Source organism: Neopelma chrysocephalum, unplaced genomic scaffold (genome assembly GCF_003984885.1).
Source record: "Neopelma chrysocephalum unplaced genomic scaffold, ASM398488v2 Primary Assembly neopelma1_23b, whole genome shotgun sequence".
Classification (NCBI taxonomy): domain Eukaryota; kingdom Metazoa; phylum Chordata; class Aves; order Passeriformes; family Pipridae; genus Neopelma; species Neopelma chrysocephalum.
In genome coordinates this window covers 3870907-3894205 of record NW_020897692.1, presented here as the reverse complement: position 1 = coordinate 3894205, position 23299 = coordinate 3870907, and the positions used below count along the sequence as shown (strand labels likewise).

At 36.6% G+C, this 23299-nt stretch overlaps 1 protein-coding gene across 9 annotated transcripts in view; it reads right to left on the bottom strand.

Annotated features, from left to right (window-relative positions):
- EPHA7 (EPH receptor A7) overlaps nt 1-23299 on the bottom strand; it is a 167991-nt gene that overhangs the window by 132790 nt on the left and 11902 nt on the right. The window contains exon 4 of one of the 9 annotated variants that reach the window (XM_027695044.1): nt 6656-6777. The exons of the other annotated variants lie outside the window; for them this stretch is intronic. Within the exon in view, the coding sequence (XP_027550845.1) occupies nt 6761-6777 (17 nt within the window). The 3' untranslated portion in view covers nt 6656-6760. Of the gene's footprint in view, nt 1-6655; nt 6778-23299 lie in introns of those variants that run through there. 9 annotated transcript variants of the gene reach the window in all.

Sequence of the window (23299 nt, the reverse complement as noted above, 5' to 3'; positions counted from 1 at the left end):
TGTGCAATTTCAGAATTTAAAATGGTCAAAGGAAAATATCTCTAGAATAGAGAATACTTTCTAACAGCCAGTGGAATGAATAATTGACTCTCTTCTCCACCAAAACAAGAACGAGATGATAAAACTGAGAACAGCCTTGCTGTCAGCCATAGGATGTACCTAACAGACAGGCATATCGAAGACAAATGCTTTATTCCTGCACCTTTTTTCTTGTGGATTTCAGGAGAGGGCTGCAGAGGTAAGAAGGTAGACAAGAGGCTTTTATTGATTTTCTCTGCTGTACTTGCTCTTGCTACTTATTAAGAGCAGTGGAAATTGCCCATAGATATCTTTTCCCATGTTTTTTTCTAGCTGCAATACTGTCACTCCTGCCTTTGTTCATGTCCTGGAAAAGTAGTTCCTCTAAGGACCACTGCTACAGCAGCAGCAGACACCTAAGTCATATAAATGAAGACAGTAAGAGATGTGCAAACACTTCATAATATTCCAAATTTTCCTATAACACCAACAGTCATTTAAAGAGGTGAAGACCTTCAACTCACAATACCTACAGTTAAGACTGTCCAAAAGCACATGATGGCAAGAGAGATCCCATAGGATCAGGCTGTAAAAGACTGCCTTGTTTTTAACCGTGGGTCTTTTTTTTCAACTAGAGTAAGACTCATTGCAACTTTCCTTTAAGAATTTGCAATGGTGTCAACAACAGCGGCAGTAGGGACAGCAGCTTTCCAAGCATCTGTCATGTCAGTCCTAGGGCCATCATCAGAAACAGATTATGCTAGAGACAGTCGTCCCGTGTGAATCAGCAAGACTCAGCCAAATCTCTCCATTCTGCACTGATCACTGATGAAAAAGGATTTTCCTTGAATTGAAGGATAAATGTTATAAGTTCCCTGTATGTACAAAAAAACCCTCAGCATGTTTTATTACTTACTTTCCCTGATTTTCTCCCAATAAATGCACACTCCAATCTGATAAATATTCCCTGTGGGCCATGCATTCTGTTGTCCAGACATGGGGTGAGGGGGTGGGGGGAAATTTAAAAAAATCAACCTGTGGATGACTAAATATTGATGAGCATGGTGTGAATTCTGAGGCGGCTTGTCCCCCACTCTGTCTTCCACTTACTAATTTACAGAGTCTGCAGTATTTAGAGTCACAATGTCAACCAAAGTCAGAAGAAATAGAATTCTAGAAAGCATTACAACCATCATTAGCACTCTCTCCCCGACTACTTATCAGACACATATAAATCTTGATGCCTATGTGACTCACTATGATGAAATTAAATGAGAGCAAGCAGAGCAAATGCATGTCTACTGCTTTTATCTCTAACCTAGTCAGACAGTCATCAATATATTTGAGCTACTGCAATATATTCTGTAATATTTCAGAATATTGTTATCATTTTATCAAACCAAATATCTTCAGTATTCACTCCTTCTATACCTCCACAGTTTTATAATCGATAGCCCCTCTCCAGCCTGGACTGCATGATCCAGCATTTCATACAACAATCTCACATGCTCCTTATTCTAAAAAAATATAGAATTTCTTTTCAAATATACACTTAATTTATGCCTAATATGGTGAAAGGAGAACTAAAATCAGCATGCACAAAGGTAAGGAAGCAAAGCAGTTAAGAGTCAGTAAGGATGTGAAAGCATGTGGTATGCCTGTTCATAGCTGCATGCGTTGTAAATACACAGAAGCTGTAAGTTCACACCAAATCAATCCTCCATTTACCCTCAGACATTTTAATCTATTTCCTTAAAAGGACAGGTGCTGATAAAGATTTGAAACAGAGACCAAATTAAGAAAATGACAGGAAAAAAGAATCCCTGCTGCTACAAAACAGCACTCTCACTGGGATTGCATTTCTAAAATATTCTCCTTCAAGGAGAGGAGCGTACCATTTTTTATATTTAGCCTGGGAAGGTGACAGACTGAAATCAGAGTTGCTAAACCCAAGGCAGGTAGCGTGAAATCTAAGGAAGTACAGCACTGGGAACCTAAAAAGAGGAAAGGGTTTAATTTATTTTTCATCTTTAGAAAATCAGTACATTATTCCAACTGAGCTAACACGCTCAACTGTACTGCAGGATTACAAGGAAGCTGAAGACAAAGGTTTCATTCACAACTCTACCCTTTTACAAGGGATAACCTCCTGCACAGATGTAAAGTCAAGTCACGTCTGATTAGGTTCACTTCTCCTGTAATAGTGGAGAAACAGAAAGAGAAAACTTGATCCTATATTGGTCAGTGTCCTGTACATTTTTCAGATCAAAATTTAGTATAGGAAGTGGTGCATGTAGATAGTCATTATAATTATGCTAAAAATCACATAGAAATTTTTAAGCTTCCTTCTCCTTTTTACCATTGCTTAATAAAAATACCAACTCTTTCTAATAGTAAGTTATGAAATACCTTTAAACATCACTGATTTTCCACCATTTATTTTCTTTTACACCAGGTCATGTTTAAAATAAATCATTCTCTACAATGCTTAGAAATGTACCTCCTCTTGATCTCTGTCTTATGCACACTCTGCTTTGTGACATCACAAGTAGCTGTCATGAAAATCAATATAAGATAATATGCGGAATACTTTGGGTCAACTCCTGGTCCAGTTAAACTAAGATTCACACCATTCACTTCACCAAAGCCAAAATTTCACCTTTTAACTTTCACTACCAAAAACCCAGTGGGAATAGCTGAAAACAGAAAATGGCATCCAGTTTTTATGCAATGCTTGATAAATAAATTCAGCAGGAGGTTTGGCATTTGTTTTCATGGAAACATGGATGAACCTATTTCATGCAAATAAGCTGTGGTGGCAGAAAAGCATGCATAAATTGGAATATTTTGCATAAAGTGATATTTTGCTCACAAAGCTTATGATTTTCAGAAACTTATTAGTTGTACCAGTGGCCAAATTAAGAGAGATAATTCTACAAATAGGCAGAAAATTATTTTGCTTGTCCCCAACTTACATATCATTTTGTTTTTTTCTGAATTTCTAGCAACACACAGAGATTCTATTAATTCTTTGTGCTTACTGAGGCAGAAAAGCAGAGTATGAGACTTCTGATCATGTTAGAGGGTTATCTTTTACTACATTACTTCATTTTGTAAGTTTGCCCAAGTATGTTTAATCATCGTTTCTAACTGAAAATAATAATGTAAAATTGTCCATATGATACACTAATTAGGACCTACCTCAGATTGAAGCAACATAAAAAAGGGAAAGTGAAATGTAAAACAGAAAGCTGACACTAGAAATATTTTTAATCTGTTTCTGGTCTAATATGTTAATATTTCTCATTTATCACAGACAAGTATCATGTGTGCTGACCCAGCACTGCAACTTTTTGCAAATGCACAATACCAGCTACTAACGGCTTTGAATACTATCAGTGCATTGTGGTGAGAATAAATGTATCAATGACTTCTTAATGACTTTAAATGTGATGCCTCTTTGAAAGTAGCAAGGACAAGCACAAACATAATACACTGTGTTTTATTAATAGAAGAACAACCATTCTCTTAGTCTCAAAATAATACTCCCCAGAAGGAATTACTTTCTTCCTCTGGAGCAAACAGATTACTTTGGACTCTCGCACACAGCCCTAAACAAATAGCCCATGTCTGAAAAACACATCTCAACAAAAATCTTTAAACTCCCTGCCTAATGAATGATGGGCATACAGAAGGGTTAACTACAGGACGTTCTCCTTATTATTGGCATTGAAGACTTTAAAATATGAACATTTCCATTTTTCTTTTTTGATCGTTCCTTATAACTTATTATTTTCTTTTGGTATCCTTAACTACACAGCATTTGTCAAATGTCAGAAGTGTTTAACAGCTTACCCTTAAAAGAATTCAAGAACAGAAAACTGAAATGTATTTCTCCAGGAGCTGATGCTGTTAGTAGGCATAAAGCTCATGATAACACTACAAGAGCTGGCAAGAGGCACTTCACACAATGAGGCAAATTCAGACTTATTTTATTGTCCAGCATAACTTTACTGAATTCCTGCACTTTAATTTTAGCACAGAATTAAAAGTTGCTCTCTCTGTTTCTCCCTGTTGGTGCAAAGAAATTCAGTGACTGATGAGGTATTTCAGTTAATTCAGCAAGAGCAGTATTTGATCATTCCAGGAACGTTAGAGGTCATAACATAAATGGGCAGCAGCAAGGCTGTAAACTTCTAAGGCTGCATACTGAGAGAATTGTGCATTACTAAAGTGGAAGTAAAAAATTACATGCAAAATAGAAAATGCAGTGGAATACAATTTTGAAATAATCAGACTGCTATTGCATATCCAACAATTTATTCCCGTTTAGAAGTCAGTGGCAAAGAGACCAGACACTGGAACTCATAGATAAACATCTGATTTGCAAGCTGAGGATCGCTGCCGTCTTCACAGGCAGTTGTTCCTGATTATAACCATGCAAACAGAATAAGACTTGTTCCTGTTTAGTTTAAAACCTGGATTCCCCTTGACGTGCTTGTTCTGCACCAACAATTCCTGTTTTATCCTGCACTCTTCAGCACGGAGGAACAGGTGTGCCCTGACTAGAAACCTTCTGCTGCTCAGTGTAGAAGGATATTTCCTCACTCTTAACCTAAATTTTACCCATAGGGAGACTCCAATTACACAGACATTGGAATGCACGTCCTGTGCTCCCTGATGTGCTGCATGAGCTGTGAAAGAGCCAGATCTCATGTGCTCTAAGTCCTCTGCAGTCTGGCTGTTGTAAGTATTTTATACATGCAGGCAGTAGCAAGATTTCACTCCAAAAGGGCCTCTTCAGTCATACGGGAGAGAGACAACCATCCATGCTAATGGTGAATTCTGCAGGAAATGTGCCTGGTTTGCAAGAAAAAGGATGGGTTTGCTATTCACCAGCAATACAAACTCAGTTTTCACTTTGGAACTTTCAAAGCCCGAAAGGGGTTTCTCACCTCCCCATTCCTCATCAGTGGTAACAGTGTTTCCACAAGTTAAATTCTGTCATTGTTTATACCTATGCAACAAATAAATATTCTCCCACACTTGGAGACACTTTGCAAATGATAGGTTCATACAGGCAAAAGTTGCTTGAACTCATTATGATTAGGCTATCACAACTTCCTAAGCAGTCCTGTCTCTGGTGTTTGACATTAACTAAGATCCTTGGCTTACTTATTCAGGATACATTGATTTATCATAACTAAAAGCATGTTAAAAAAAAAAAATCCAAACTGATATGACCAAATATAAAAAAAGAACTTTGCAATTGTTTTAAATGAGGGTTTTACCATGGACTTCACAATGTAAGTATACTTGAGCATGTGAAGTTACTAATTTTTTACTTCTTTTTAAATTCATAATCCTAAAACAATTGATAATCTATTTTATATTCTGGTTCTAAGAATCACATGGTTTATTGTTATTGTTGTTTCTGAATGACCATCTAAACTCTGGCTTGAGGAAAAAATGGGTTCTAGTCCTTCCAGTTGTAGAAAATAATTTGAAAAGATGATCCAGCTACATTCAGGGACTGAACAGATACATACACAGAGATTAAAGAATAATGATGATTTTAGACATTCCTGATGTTTTGGGGACCCAAATAATTTTAGCTACGTCAGCTATACAAGCCTGTCTAAAGCTTAAGAAGTTAAAAGAAAAAAAAAATAAACAACAGTAAATTCTCAGATTCAGAACCTTTCTTCTTTTGTGCAACTCATCTTCTAATTTCCAGTTTTTCAGACACTTCTGGATGGTGGAGAGAGAAAAGAGACATTCTAACTTGCTTAATGAGAAGCACAGAGCCCAATCGCCTTAGGTCGAGATCATAAATTCAAATTGCATCTTCTTTTTTTTTCTAAAGTGATATTACACAGTTCCTGTCTCTCTTGCCATGTGCATAAAACCCAGTGAAGTCTTTTGTACAGGTAGTACAAAAATGTAACCTTTGTCACACCCTCCACCATTGGAGGGGAAAAGAGGAGCAGCAGGGAAGAGGAAGGACACACCTTATTCTCCTCCACTAAATAAGAATATTGCTGCACTTACAAATGAGCCCTTTTTTATTACTTAAGAAAGGTATTTCCACATTCACCATTGATATTTCATTTATTAAAAAAGTGATCTTTTGTCTGCATGTGAAAGGCACTTTGAAAACTGTTACAACAAAAAAAACCAAAACAGAGGCAGCGAATAGACCTTAGCCCCTATGAAAGATAATCTCCCAGTAACTTCAAAGGGGCAAGGTCAGGCCTCACCTTTATTCTTGTGCATTTGCATTATTGACTTTATGAAACAAAGGCAAAGCCCTAAGTAAAGAACTCATCATACAGACCAAGGGTGCCTGCGTGATCCTGTGTCATTAGCGACCGGCAGCTCCCAGCCACTGGCTGAGGCCCTGGCTGTTTGCACAGCATTCAGATACCACTTTGCTGTGGTATGCGAGAGATTAAATGCTGTGCCTACCACGGTGATGAAAACTCCTGCTTTCGATTTGTATTCATTCACCTGTTGACACATCCACTGACTGGCACTCTAAGATATAGGGTAGAAGCTGAGAAACACCTCCATCCTCAAACTCAGCCCCTGCCAAAAATCTTGTCCTCAGATTGCATCTCCTCACTTGTCCGCAGTCCCTCACCATTGGCTTACCTTCTCCTTCTCTCTCCCTAGTGATATATCCCCAGGCTTCGGTTTGACAGCAGGTGCTTTACGCCATTCAGTGCTTTCTGTGGGTGAATTAAATTATATTTCTGACTTTAAAAAAAAAAGAAAAAAAAGAAGCAAAGGCTACCCTTGTTAGCAGGGAAAACAATAAAGTGGTACATTTCATTGAATATTTTTTCCCCATATGGCAAACTTTATTTGTTGTGAAATCACATATTTCATATCTGGTAGGTTATTTACAATATTTCTGATCTGTCCAACACAATGGTACATAGCTTAACTGTTCTCTTTGACGTGATTATTTATTAGTCATATAATCCATTTTTCTACTGACTAGGGGAGATGAGTCAGTACTAAATATTCTATCTCCTCATACAATTGATTTTTCTGTGCTCTTTTCTTCCAATATTATTCTCTCCAACAGAGTTTTGATGGTTATTCTTTATTAGTACAAGTCACCTGCAGACGCACTAGAGATTTCACACTATGAATTCAAAGACCTTTTCTAGAAGCTCTGGAGAACAAAGTAATTTTTCATATCAAATTCCGCTCTTCTCTTCCCCACTGATGTAACTGTCAAAGAAAATCACAGCTATGCTGACAATGCAATACAAATGAACTTGGATCCGTACAGACTATTTCTGCAGAGGCCCAAAGTCCAGAAGTGAAAATTATATATTATTCTAAACAACAGAACCAGCCAAAAAATCTGCAATTGAAGACCTCACCTCTTACAGATGAGATTAATCAGGAGCAAAATCAACCTAGCTCCAAGCAAGCACATCACATTCCCAGTCCCTTACAAATTTCTTCTATCACAACTGCCAGAAGCAGAAACAATGTCACCAGCCAACTCACTGTTGGTATTTCCAGGCTGATTCCTACCTTCCAACAGCAAGAGAGACATCACCCCACACCCACAGCTAGCTGTGTCCCTATCCCTCTAATGAATCTTCTGATGACATTTAGTCCAAAGCATCTTTTGTTCTGTTTTGTTTAAAGAAAAAAAAACAAACCACAAACAAACAGGAAAGTACATTAAACAAAACACTTTCAATTTATATTATTTTTGGATCACTTCCTCAGTGGCCTGCCCATGGAAAGCTAGCATTTTGCAAACTTTCAACTAAAATAAGAACAATATTCAATACCAACAGGATGAAATGAATCAATCTGCCCATGGCTTAATTCACAAAGGCAAATTTCTCTTTCACAGTCTCATCCCAGAAATAGGAAATAAACTTCTGTTCTTCTGTATCCATTTCTGCTGGAGGAGAGGGCAAAATAGGGTCAGTTTGTTGTTTCTTTTGGCATTCTACACTTTTCACAGGATAAAGCCTGACAAAGGGACAGACTATCAAAACCGAGCCAGAAATGAACCGATTTATAGCAGAGTAGTAAAATGAAAATATGACTCAATCGGGTTATTACTCAACATAACTTACAGAAGAAATGGGTCTTTGTAAAGTCTTAAACAAATTAACTTGCTTGCTTAGCAGACTTAGGGCTTGTTAAAGGCCCACTAAGGTGCCTCATTGTTTTCAGTGCTCGCTGGCTCATTGCTCTTTCCACGTGGTTCAGTACCTGGGTGTAATTCTGTATTTCAGAAAATTTTGTCTAACTTCAGGTATTTTCAGAATGATTGTAGAACAGACTGAATATAGGATTGGAGGGGGGTGGGGATTGGGGACCTGAATTAATTTATCTTGACAAATTAGTCCTATCAGATACCCCATTAAAATCAGTCTCGAACTAAAATTAGCCTTTTAATCATCTGAGCTACGTGACTGAACCATCATATGTCACAGACAGCACACAAATAACCAGAAGCTAATGAAATGCAATGCTGTACCTCAAACAAAATTAATCATCGATTTCTTAAAATTTCATCCAGAAATCTGAATTTATTTATCTTCTTTTTTTTTTCTTTTTTTAAAATCCCATCTGGTGGGAGTTAATATTGAGCAAAGGCATACCAAAAAATCTAGCTTGATGAGTTTCTAAGGAAATCTGTTACTACAGGAAACATGTTCACTTCTCTAACAGGTACAAACAAACACAACTGATGGGAAGAACACAATCAATAAAATAGTTTCCAAAAATACTGGGGCTGTTTATCTTAAGATCAGATGTGAGTGATTTCAATTAGATGCAGATCTGTTCTGGTATTTCTCATCTTTGCCAGCTTGTCAGATAATTGCCTCCCAAACAACTGCAGTTATCGGGCTTTCTCAGTTCAACTATTAACTCATTCTTTGACCGAAAAAAAAGAAATCATGGCACTTGGAGTTCTTCTTCAAAACAAAGGTATGGATCACAGCCTGAAAGCTGCTAACTATATTACAATCATAATTCAAACATATTTTTAATACCAATAGAGAATTTTCTAGATTTCTGTTACCTGCTGCCGCATTTTGTACACAGAGGGGAAAAACATGGTTGTGGTGAAGGTCACTGGTTGATACAGCTGAAAGTTTTTATTAATAATGACTACTCATCCTGCATCTGTACTTTATTACTGTTATTATGCTTATCTCTCATAAGGTAGGCACACTTCAGCCAGAATTATTACAAGAAAAAATAAACCAAATCAAACTACTTTTCACATCCCATACATGATACATGTTTATACGTTTCCTTAAATCAGAACCACAGGCTGCTGAAAAAGAGCACTGTGCCTTCAAAAGAACCATAGTGTTTCACCCCAGAGTTGCAACATATGTTTAACACTGACTTTTACACAAGAGGAGGGCAGATGCGTTATGTTTGTAGAGATCTGTGGTAGGTTTGGGGATCTGTCTGGGTGAAATGCACTGTATAAATACACAGTTATCATCAGTATGCTGTTGTCTCAGATAAACTTCTGGAAAAGTGGAACCTATAAGAACTATTCAACTTTCTGTAATTAAAACAGTATTAGAATAATCATGTTTCACCATGACAAAATATTACTGGAGACAAAGGAAGACCTTAACTGTTGCTTGCAATAGGCCTTTCAAAATAAAAGCTGTACCCCTGAAAGCGTTTTTTTATTTTTTATTTCAGTGATATATTTCCTTTCATGAAGGTATGTTGCGAAATAAATGCTGTTCTTCATTGTGCACTAAAAATGTCTGCTTTGAACTATTTAAACTATTTTAATTACTCATTGTTTTATCAGCATAAATAAAATTTCCTCGCTGACCCATATATTTCTTATCTAAGTGAACCAAGCTACTTCTCCCTGATCACTTAGTGCAGGTTAGCCGGGCTTTGTGAGCAGCGTATAATGATATGCAAACTAAATTGACAAAGTTATGGTTTTAAGGTCAAAAAGGCCTATTTGTGGTTATTATGGAAATCAGTTTAAATGCGAGGTGCCTAAACAATGCATCTTTGCGTACTGGCTCAGCAAAAAACCACAAACAACCTGCCAACATCTGCTTTTTGAAGTGTCAGATAACATTATTTCCAGGATGACATCAAGGGCCTTCATTGGCTATGCATAAGGTCAGTGAATATTAACTTCATTTACACTTGGCTGAGAATTGGCTGGTGCCAACAATAGAGGTTTAGATCCTCTGCTGAGCAGGGTTAAAAACTGACAGAAAGCTGCCATTGAGGAAGATGGATGATCGTACTAGCTGACCCTATTCCTCCCCAAGTGTCACAGCTTCAGCCTCTTTTCTATCTCTGCAACAAAAGACCCTCTCTGAGCTTCCCAGTGGCCTTCAGCTTTATTGGTGCTAACAGGCCCAGACATTTTCATCGATTGGATTCTCTACCTCTTAAATACAAGAGCTTGCCCTCCCTGGCTAGCCAAACCTTGGCACAGATGTCTTTTTTTGTAATTGCTTCTCTGCTGTCTGTTGGGAAGGATGCAATCGGACAGGCGAACATCATGTCAACACAGAAAATGCTTCACCATTTATCTCAGTTTCCCAATGGCATTTTAAGGAAAGTGATATGCTGCTTGCCTGGGGGTCGGGGTTTAACCCTTCAACAGCTCAAAGTGTCTATAAACGCAAAAAAGGAAGTTGCTGTAATAAAATTCTACTGTATTTGTCCTACACGTAGTTTACAAATGACGAATTAGTTTTTCCAATCAAAGTATTTCAAATCTACATCTCTAAATGCACAGAAATCAATTTAGTGTTGTTACTGTGTATGCTTCTATGTCAGATCCTAAAGGGGCTATTCAGTCAAGTTCAAAGTATACATTTAAGACTTGAACAGTTAATAATGCAAACATCTGTAGAATTTCCAGTCTATTTAAATCCAAGGCCACAAACTTAATAAAAATCACAAAAATACACTAGGAGCTTAAATGGATTAGAACATATCTATAGCATGAAATGAAAACAATCATTCTAACATTTGAATGACAAAATGACTCAAGAAAGGATATAAAGGAAATATAACAGAGCTGTATAGAATGCTTCAGGGTTGAAGAAAAAGAAAACTGATGTTCTTTTATCTTTTTTTTTTTTCCAAACATCTGCTATCGGACATTGCTGGCAAAAGAATAATGGATTTGACAAGCAGCTTGTTTGATCCAATATAGCAATTCCTGTCTTTCTGCATACACCATGGAAACACCCGGCCTCCAATCATAATTATATTTTTTCCCAGATTCTGGGCTGCACTGCACGTGCTCTGTGCCAGACTGATTATTCAAAGCCACCTTAAAGACACTATAGCTAGCACAGGACTGGTCTATCACTGAGGTGCAATCAACAGGATTATAGCAACCCTTGTTCTGTCTAACATAGATTTATAGACAGAAGTGAAGGAACATGGATTAAAGACCCCTATTAACACCCAAGGCTCAAGTTATATAGCAGCGACTGGCACAACTCTCAGAACTAGTAACGAACAGATGAAAAAACAAAGGGGTGGGAAGACACAAAAATTGATCCTTTACAGAGATATGGGGTTTGTATTAAATATTATGGAACAATGCTCTCAAATATTAAGGTAGAAATAGCAAATACGGGGGAAGTCACAAAGTTAGGGGGAAAAAAAGCAATACAACCTAGCAGTTCATCCTATAAAGGTGAATGGAAATATCATCCACCAAAACTACCTCTCTGCCACAACATAGTGTGGCAAGATGGATCAAATTATTTCAGTTCTCCAGTAGCGCTTGTAGTTATAACTGAGGGAGGGGATTGGAGGGAGTGGGGGTGGGAGTGTCATCAAGGAAAAAGTCAAACATTTTCTGCTGTAGGAAAGGGGAAAATGGCACCATTTTCAAACTACCTGCTATCAAAAAAAAAGTTTACCTCAGTCATAAAAACACTAGAAAAGAAAACTCAGTCATAACTCAGCCATAAAACGAAAAGATGTACTATGAAAAAATATGCGTGAAAGTAGCTGAAATGATTTTTGAAAATACTGTAATACATATATTTCTTGGATGAGGTGTTTATTGCAAACAGCCTACTGCAATATAAAATAATGCAATTGTGTGATTGTACACCAAGATTCATGACAACTTTTCTTTTTTTACACTGCTGGAAGGGAATATTGCCACAGTAATGAGGAAAACACACATTTTTCATATTTGTAGTAATTCTTATTAAACAAACTGCTTTTAGCAAGGACAGCAAGACTGGGCCCTTGCTCTTTGTGTTAATAACAGATGGTTATGACATGGGGCCAATTCCTGTTTTTCTTACTCTCACAAGCAGTCTCAAAGGACTCTTTTTTTTTTTTTTAAAGAATAAAACAAGCAAGATTTTACCCAAGGGAAAATAAGCAGTTTTACAACAGAAATGTTTCTGGTGCCCTTTTCCACTGGCCACATTGGAACACCTTGCCAACCCCAAAGGAAGCTTTAAGAAACCCCAGATGCAGGTACTTAGAAGAAACAGAGAAAGAGAGAACTGACACATAAATATGAAATGATAACAGCTCTCAACAGATTTCCACAATATACTTCAGAAACTGCTATCAGGGACAGAGATTGGCAAGGGATTTCCAGCAGTACACTACTTCCATCTAGATTGGGTGGAACTACAGTGTCTTCCAAAGCTGAAAGTTATAGGGATTTTAGAGAAGACAAGACAGATAACTTACAGAGATGTGTAATAGCACAGGAGAAAAACAGGAGTTTTTCCCCCCATGGATAATCACAGGAAAAGGGCTCCAGTCAGAATATGTTCTTTTCCATCACCTTAACGAGCAGCCCTCCTTCTGTTTTAGTTAATAAATCCAAGTCAATGATAATATACTTGTAAGCATATTCAGAAAATTAAAATTTAGAGAAATTATGAGAAATAAGTATCTGTGAAGCAGATGCTTATCATACGTTGAAGATGTCCAGGCTGCTCAACTACACAGGAAAGTATCATCTCTCTAAAGGGCTACACTGTCCATAAACCACCATACTGTGTTTCTTTAGCTAAGTAATACCACTGCTGTACGAGCAGGTGCCTACCACAAGAAGCAGGAGTAGCTCAGCCACTGTTCCCACAGCACACAGCCTACCCAGCCTAGGGCAAGTGTAAGTTTAATGTGACACACTAAGAGCTTGCTTATATCCTCCTCTGAAAGGAGGTATGAGGGTGCCATAAGGGTGTTTTCATTTCATTGAACATAAATATACTACCGACTCAATGAAATGGAGACAATTGGTATGACTGCAGATATTTAAAACTCACTTCTGAAGAGATCATAAAGATTGCAAGATTGAAAAGCCTCTTCCATCTCTGCATTTAAAGGAAATATAAATTAGGGGTTGGGGATTTTCTTCTACCTAAAGAAAAAATTACATTAGGATATCTACTAGGTAAGTATGTATAGCACTTTACAAAGTCACATCAAAAATATTGCTTCAACCTGAATGTTTAAGCACCTCAGTCACTCACAGCTAGAAACAGCACAATGACATGTTACCCGTATTTATCAGACCAAACTAAACTCTTAGCTGGTGATCACAGTGCAAGAAAGTGAAGGCATAACTTAGAAATCAAGTAAGTCTAAGATACATGGAAGAATACCCTCCCTTTAAAAAGAAGGGCAGCCCAAGCAGAAGATCTTTTTGTGTATGTGGAGCCGATCTGTAATGTTTCTATGTATTCAGATGACCCAAGCAGGTTGTTTGTGCATAGTCCCAGAACATGTCCATCAATCAATGTCAACATTCTTCCAAGCTACACTCTGACGGGCAACTGACAGTCAGTTATCTCCTGAATGTTAATTAGTAATGAATACCCTTGTCACTGCTTAAATACACAAAATATCTTTAAATGGCAGAAGTTTAAAAATGGGGTTTGTTTTGTGAGAACAGGGATTGCATTTTCATTTAGTCCTTTTATTAAGGAGAGAGATAAAATTCCTCACTTAAAGATTGCACATCATTTATGCTATCAACATGCACTTTATTTTCTAAAAACCACTCATGTCTACTTGTGTCATGCAATTTTGAATCTCATATTCCTGGATACATGATTTTTACAACAATAATACGCAATACAGTGACTGTATCTCAAATATGACAGAAAATCTTTAACATAAAAGATCAAAAGTAAGTATGTCATTGTCTTCTCCTCTTTCCCACTGGCCCAGGGAAAAGTGCGTTTTAAAAAGATGTTATTTCTCTCTCTTGTTTACTAGCATTATTCACTAGCAATTCCACTGACAAGACTTTTTTAGTAACAGGTTATTTATTTCAACTGACAAACTAAAGCAGACACACAAGCATACACATTGCAGAGCCAAAGAATTTCACATTTTAATCAGAAAATTAAGTGATATGCAACTTAAGTGGAAAGTAACAGAAGAGACAGTCACAGATCACAGATTGAATATTCTTTTCCATCTGCACTAGGAAACATGATTTTCAACCCTGCTTATGATTTTAAGCACGTGATACTTTCACACTTCCCAGCAGCAGGCTGCAGATTAAATCTGGCTGAGACTTCCATGGGTGAGATAATTGGGTGCCAATGTGGAGCCTTGGGATTTGCTAACAGTTCAAACAATGTCCATTTCCTTTAGGTATCATTTGAAGGGACTTTATCACTACTCTTTTTTTCTAGTTAGTGTCAATAAAACTGCCCACATTTTCAAAGTTGCCCATTTTTCTTTATAGCAGACAAATGTGTATTTACACAGTCAGGACAGAACAATGTCACAATTATAACATACTCAATAAATAAAATAATTAATGTTAATTTTTTGCTGAAGAGCTACTGGTATGGAACAAACTTTTTCAATAAATTGGACAAAAATGAAACTGAAGAGTTATCTAATTTATTTACCATGCAAATAAATTGTTTAAAAAAATATGTTGACATTTTGAAACATGAGAAATCAAACATCCAAGTTCAGTGCTTGATTTCAGCTAAGACTGTATCATGGACCTGATCCAAGACAACAAAATCAAGTAAGAATACCCTCTCTTTCATAGGATTCCAGTCACATTGCAAAAATATCTCTACATAGCAATTAAAAAAGAAATACCAAATATTATCTAAAAAAAATCTGTTCCATGTAATAGCCTGCTTTCTAGTTACATTTTCTTATTTGATGTTTTAAGACTTCAAGCAAAACTATCCATTCTAACAGATACAAGAGAAAAGATCAGTATGTCTCCATTTGCCTTGACACACAAACAAATCACTTGTATAAACAAATGAAAAATCAGCAGAACTTTTCCTCCAGTTCTAGCATTCACCTCAGAAGTATATACATATATATATATATATATACACAGTGGAAATAATCGATCAAGACAAAAATATGTAAACATTTGGAAACACTAGAATTCAAATGTCCAAGATTAATATGTGTGTCTGTTTTATATATTACATATAATTATATAAATATATATATATACATTTATATAAAAAAGAAAGCTCAGAACATAAGGGACTGTAACACTTTGACCATATGAATGGTTCTAACCGCTAGACTCTGGGAAGAACAAGTTTCAGCAGGAGCTAATAAAACCTTCTAACAGTGACTGCATGTTGGTTAATAGGCATGCCCTATTTGCAGCAAGAGATCCAAGTTCAAATTCTCCTCAGTAAGAAAAATAATTGACCTAAACCTGGAAAGCTTGAGTTGAGTGAGCTCATTTAAATACGGAGAGTGATCATAGCCACATGATGCCCACTCAGACTATGTTCCACAGACAAATTTTTGAACATGTAATTTGTTCCAGCATTAACAGAGCTGAGCTGTTTGGCACACAGAATGCCCAACTTTTAGGAATAAAATAAACTTTACTTATAGATTCTCAATTGCCAAGATTCTTCAAGCACGAATATTTTAAATTAGAGATTTAATGAGATTCTCAACACCAACTATGTCCCTCTGTGGACACAATTTGATTGATTCAAATAGGCACCACATAGACATTCATGAGATGCGTAGTTTTTTCTCAAAATCTAACCACACAATAGTTTAGTGAAAAAAAAGATGGTACATTCAAGAAGTTCAAAGAATACTATGTTTACTGCTCACAAATGAACACTAGCTCACAAACTGAGAAACTGAGAGGTTTGGAGGGTTGGTAGTACTAACTTTTCAGGTCAAGTGGATCAGGTAATTAATCCAAGCTCCAGACAACTGAGTTTTTCCTTGATGGTCCATCATAAGTAGATGAAGGACATTCTGCCCCTCTCCTACACAGGGGTTTAGACTTCTATAGAGAAATATGCACATGTACACTATGTCATAAGACTAGAACTAAAGCACAGACATGGTCATTTGAGAAAAAATAGCTGTATTAGCTGTCAAGGGACAATTAACTGTCAAGGGGTAATTCAGTCACATCTTGAGGATACATACAGTAAGATGAAGGGAACGTACAGCAGGTCACATGCATATGGCTATATGATGCCACCATATCAGTCACCTGCCAGAAGACCTCCAAAGATCACTTTCGAGGTCCCCCTAATTCAATCCACTTCAATCTACTGGAAAAATGAACACAGTCATCTACACTGCATGATATATCATATTCACTAAATGTAAGTATAGACACTAACTATACTAGAGATTACGTATCTCACATACTACCAGTGGAATTTTTGAGTTCCATTTACATTCACCTCTCTGTACACATTTATAGCCTCACAATATCTACAATACTGAAAATTCTAATCAAACATCCATTTAAATATCAGCATAAAAGTTTTAGGTTTATGTATATGCTTACACTTACCTAAAACTTTACGGCTTTCCTCAGTAGACAAATATCAACACATGATATTGCTCTCATTGAGTTAACGGGATTCTTGCCATTAAGTTCTAGGGATGGTGTCTCAGCCCATAGTCCTACAGATAGTTATCTCCGTTAGACATTACTTCCTTAAAACAGTCATGTAACTTGTTTAGTGAAAAGCAGGAGCTCCATTTTTACACTTTTCCAGCATGTTTATTTATGGTAATACATACCATCAGGGACCCCCTGGTGGCCTAGTGGTTAGCATGCAGGACTCTCACCTCTCCGACCCAGGTTCGATTCCCCAGTCCCCCGGGCAGATGGAGCTCGTTAGCCCTGTGAGGCCATCCATCTATGAGAAGGTCACTCTAAACAAACCTACGTCCTGAGGACCTCACTGCCATTGTCCAAGCTTGCTTGGCCCCGGCAGATGAACCTTAGGACTAAAGGGTGGGCTCAGTTCAACGCATGCTGTGTCTCACCTAAAAAATCCATTGCGCAGGCTGGAAAGGTAAAAGACCTTTCCCAAGATCTTCGTTCGCGAAGACTGGCCATTATTATTATTACATACCATCAGAACATTTTTTGATCAAAACAAACAAACAAAAAAAATCTTCAGCCAACCTGCTCTAGACTTGCTACAGCCTCTCAAAAGCCTTAGTGTATTTCAAAAGTATATCAAGAAATAACCTTTTGCATTTATGTACAATAAACACATTGCAAAATAATAACAGTAATTATATTTCCTAATCATGTATTTCCTTTTTTCCCCATCAATCGCACACATTTGAGGTATGTTAAAATATCAGAAGATACTAATAATTACAGTCCATTAGACTTTTTTTGGAAAAATGCTTGATACTATTATTGCAGGAGAGTCATATCTTGCAGAAAGTCACATGTAACTAATGCAAACCACAAAAATTAAGAAGTTAAAGTATCAAATTACCTTGGGTAAAAAACCCTGATGTTTGTTACAGATGTGAGAAACTTTATTCTCCTTAAGACAGGCAGCAGGGCCACCCAGCTAAATAAAGCTGTACAGGTACATGCATTGACACAATCTGAACTCTAGAAGTATAATAATTGAGCGCAATTCTTATTACACACAGGTTTCATACTTTGTTGCCTTTGCTACTCTGAATTATACTTATAAATTAAGTTAGTATTAATCAAAATTTTCCCAAATGCATATACCTTCAAAGAGACAATTTTTCCTAAGTGGAAATCTCTTCTTAATGAGGAGATATAATAGAAATAAGGAAAAAAGTGTTAAATACTGAACAGTCCCTTTCCAGTATGTTGGCATGTTGTGTTTATTAGGGAGATTCTATGAAGTCAGAATCAGTCATTAATGGAAAAGTATACAAAAATACTCCTCCACCAGAGCCACTAGGCACACACTGTTGATATGTCTGAAAGCAAGAAATAAAACACAAGATAACAACAGAAAAGAAAGTTTCTGCTGTGAACTATTAACCAGATACTATTCACTTTCACATATATTTTTCATTAGCATTAGGGATAAGAGAACTCACTGTGACATATATAGGCAGCAGAAAGATTAGGAAGCACACAGGGATAAAAGCTTCTCTAAGCAAGGAGAAGAGTGCTCACAGAAGTGTCTTAAATACATTTGCTATTGCTGCTGCTTTCACAATAATGTAAGGTTACAGAAGAAATTAGACACACCATCCTCTAAAAAGAGATTACTTTTTATGAAATTAAAGGTGGGTAGTCCCAAATTAAAGAGTGAATCTGACTTTTTTTGGTTCTGTTTGACACCACAACACTCTGTGAAGGATTACGGTAGAAAACATCTCAGTATTTTTCCTGTCAAGTGCTTGGCTTTCAAGAAGCTCCCTGAACATACTTTTCCAATTCTTTGAAGGAAATTCCTACAAACTGTTTTATTCTTATTTTGGTTCCAGCCTTAAATTTTTATTAACAAAGTAGTATTTATAGTATTTTAGGAGTGGTAAAAACCAACACAATAACTATATGTATTGAGTATATGTCAAAAGATCCACCTTGTCATTGCACATATTAATTTGAAAATGTTTTACTTGTTTTCAATCTAAAAAGTTTTAATCCACAATAAACTGTGTACAACTTATTGTTTTTAATAACTAAATTGTCATTGCAGACAGAGCTTGCACAGTATAAGGAAAACACCAGGATTTAATGCTTAGAAGTCAAGAAACAATAATTAATTTTTACTCTACAGTTCAAGTAATAATAAGCATGATATTAACTGAAAACCTACATTAAAACTATCTCCACAGTTTCCCAAGTAAAAACAGAAAGATATTCTTAACGATTTAATACTGCTTAATATACATGAACTGTTGGTGGGGAGCAATTATTTTAACAATAACAGGAAGTTTGGGATGCATCTAGTTAAGCAAATATTTTGCCTGCATAATTTTCTGGGCATTTTTTCAGCTTATGTACCAAACATAGATTTCTCCTTACAGTTGTCCCACTTTTCAAATAAGATCCTCAACTTCACTCCTTTACTTAAGGCTCCTTATTTTCAGAGAAAAATTTATTTTTTGAACCGCAGATTTCTTGAACAACTTTCAACAGCATTTCAGTATCTAGACAATAATGTTTTACAGATACATAAAGTAGCTTAGGTAAAGTTATTATTATGTTCTTCTTTTTCTGTGATCAGTTCTTCCATTAAATGATCCCCACTTTCAGTTTCTATGTAACCTACAACTCTCTTTTTTCAGTCCCTGAAATGTTGTTTTTTCTTAAAAAGCTAAGTCATATCAATGGAATGCATGACACTTGTGATCCCCTTAGCAAGGCTTATGTGTCACTTCTTCCATTTGTACTCAGAAATCAAAGAATACTTCAACTTATTTTTAGTGGCCTAATTCTGAGAAGTTAACAGAAACCCTGGACAAAAACAAACAAAAAAAACCACTACCAAAACAAAAACAAAACAAAAAAATCCCTCAAACAAATAAAAAAATCACACATTAAAACAACAACAAAAAAACCTCTAAATTTCCAAGTAAGAAGTTTCTTTTTCATCTAGGAAAATTTTTTTATACTTAGAAAGTGGTAACAAAGCTATTAGATACCTATCACACCTTTCACAAAAGACTTCTGGGCAGTAAAGTTTGTTTCAGAAGCAAGATGTATGGTTTGACAGGATGAGATTTCACTTCTAAATAGCAACTAAAGCTTCATTTAGAACAAACAGGAAATAGACTTTATGGCTAAGGAGTTAACGGCCCAGCTGTTGAGCAACCATAGCTAATTCAGCGGTGACATCCCAGACCTGTAAAACAGACAGTTTTAGTGCCTCCTTGTAACTAAAGAAGAAATTACTAAGATTCCGTTCGATTTCTTTGCTGGCTTTGTTTTGATTTCAAAATCTCTGCACAGCAGTGAATTTGATCAAAAAAACCAAACAACAACCATGCCACAAATTTAGTTTAAGAAACTGAGATTCATCTAACCTCTAGCAAAACGCAAAAATAAAATTAATTCCTGGAGACAGTGGAATCTGGGAAGAAGAACAGAGAGGCAGGCAGGAGGGGGGTGGAGAAGAGAGGCTGAAGAGGGAAAGAGCTCTACGTTCAACTCCATCCAACAATTTCGGTTCTAGGATCTGGACTCCTGATTGCCCACCTGCATGTGCTATTTCACTTCTTTCAGCTCTTCTGCAGCAAAACAACTAGTTTACTGGAAACTAAACTTGTTGTCAGTAGCTCTGTAGTTAATTCATTTTAAGGATCACTCTGATGGCATTATTGATGAGAAGTACTGGTTTGGACTGCCTTCATCACTTGATCACTTCAACTTCTGATCACCTTACTTCTCACGTGTCTTCATGTCACACTTGAGAGCAGATGCTGTATCACCAAAATTACGACAGCCAATAATCATACTAATAAAACAAATTCAGACATTTCAAGTAAAGAAACACTACCAAAAAAAAAATTGTATCTTGGGGTCAAAAGACAATGTAGAGGAGACCTGAAGCAAATGTTATGAAGCATGAAGGCCCCCATTTTTTCCAGGTGATAGTTAGCCCTGATCACTGAGATCACAGGCCTCATGTTACTTCATTTGGAAACACTTTTAAAAGAGGACATGACTAACAGTGGATGTAGCTCCTCTCCCCTTCTATTCTCTGTGCTTACACATCCAAAAAGCTGAAGGATATGAACAAAGTAGGTGTAGGTCAAAGAAACCCAAATTACTTAAGCAGACTGATAAATTGTGAAAATCATCCTCTTTATGAACACTAGACTGTTCGGAAAGAAAGATTTAGCAAGAAAATATATCTTTCTACTATATCTCTGACAGGAAGGACAGTCAGAATAATCCAGGGTGAATGAAAGCAAAGACATTAAACTTTCTAGAAACTCCAAAGGGGGCTGGAAGCAGAAATCACAGCTCTGCATTTCATAGTAGAAACACCTTGAGTATTCTTGACCATCTAGCTAGGTCTTACTTTTACCTTGGAAGTAGCTAGTATATTTTTCTGAAGTCTGCTAGGATCCTTCAGAAATATATTTCCTTTTTTTTTTTTTTAATGAAAAAGTTCATATTCAGCTGTATCTTTGACTTGATATGAGATCCCATTGACCGTTCTTTTAAAAGGACAGAAAAATTATTTAGTATGTTAGGGAATAAAAAGGGAAGGAGGGAGATGTTCTCCTGTTGAACTTCTACTGGCTTCTGAAAATGCCAAGACTCAGAGTCCCTCAATTCTCTGTTCTGGTTCAATTTGCTAAGACTAATTACATTCTCTTCCCTAGAGTAATTTTGGAGGCAAATGGAAGAAAGGTAACTCTTTTTCAAAAAAGGAAACATTTAGAGTCTTGATGATATAAATGCCATTGAAAAGTTTTCTACCATTTCTCCCTGTCTCCACAAAGCAAAAAATTTTCATGTTGAAAATGCAGGAATGTCAACACAGATTACTCAAGCTGCAGGTCACCCACAGCTTTTGTGATTCACTGCCTGAGCTAAACTCTACACCCAATTCACAATATGTGCAACTTGGGCTTTTTGGAAGCATAGTAACATTTTTTTAATGACAACTTATTCACATTCCCCCTCTAAATTATTTGCCCTCTATTAATAAACTTGTGGTATATCAGCTCCTAAGTGGAGTAACATAAAAACCAAAACACACAAGAAAAAACAAACAAACAACCACACATACTTTACCACAAATATATGCTGCACATAAGGCAAATTCAGTTTCTGGATCTGTTATCAAGTAATATCTCACAAAGTAAAGAGATAAAAAGTTTGTCCCAAGAAGAAAAAAGAAAAGGAACAGATGCAGCTTGGTGTCTGGCACAGTGTACAGCACTTGACAAAGTCTGGAAAGAAAAGCCTGCAGCTCCCTTTTTACCTCACCAAGACAAAATGTGCAAATAGCTATAATCTCCTCCTCATGTGGAGGCCAATAAAACAACTGTTAACGCATACGCTATTATAATATGTTTAACAGTAAAATGCACCCATTTGGCTTCCCCTAGGAATTTGAATTTTTGGACTTGGTGCCCAATCATCTATGTAATTTCTCAGTTCAATAATATTAAGAGAAGTTTCCCACCTTCTGAAATATCACTCTACTGCTCTGATTGAATAAAATTAATTCTCTCCCTCTCCACTCCCAACTAACATGAAACAGATGGAAAATACATTATACTAGAAGCTCTCACAGAATTATTTTGTCCTTCAAATAGCAATCACTGATTGCAGTGTTACACATATAACATATCAGCTGAATTCCACTGTGAGAAAAAGTCAGAGTTAGATGTACTGGGAATCCACTACAGTTATTGAGAAGTCAATTGGGCTTTTGTGGTTGGGTTTTTTTTCCAGAAAAGATGCAATACATAGTGTTGAAAGAACTGAATATGTCTAAGTATCTTCTGGGTACCTTTGCTCTTCAAGACAATCCTTTAAAATGTACGACTTCCATACCTAAGCCTAGCGCCACATACCAGCAGACATAAGACCAACACTGAGGAAGTAGCATCCTTGCACAGAAGCAAAAGAATCTGCAACTGAAAGTTCAGAGGCTCACCTAGTTTCCTCATGTTTGCTTCACACAACTTTAAGACTTTGCTTTACATTACATTTGTGAGTATTGTATAGATCTGAAATTTGTCTCTCATGTATGAGTGTTATCACAATAGACCACTGAGGTGGCCAGGATTCTTTGGCACTCCTATAGTGAGAAGTAATCAGTGGACATCCAAAAAAAAAAAAAAAAAGATTATTCAGTTTCAAAGATCAAGCAACGAAAAAGAAACACATAGGATATCATTTTCCAGGTTATATGTTTCATCACTTATGATGGTTTTCTTCCTTATCCTTCCCAGCAATACTAGTTACTTACATTCTTAAAAAAAAAAAAAAACCAAACAAAAAGCATTTCTGGCAACACATCCAGTGCAGAGTTGTGTATAA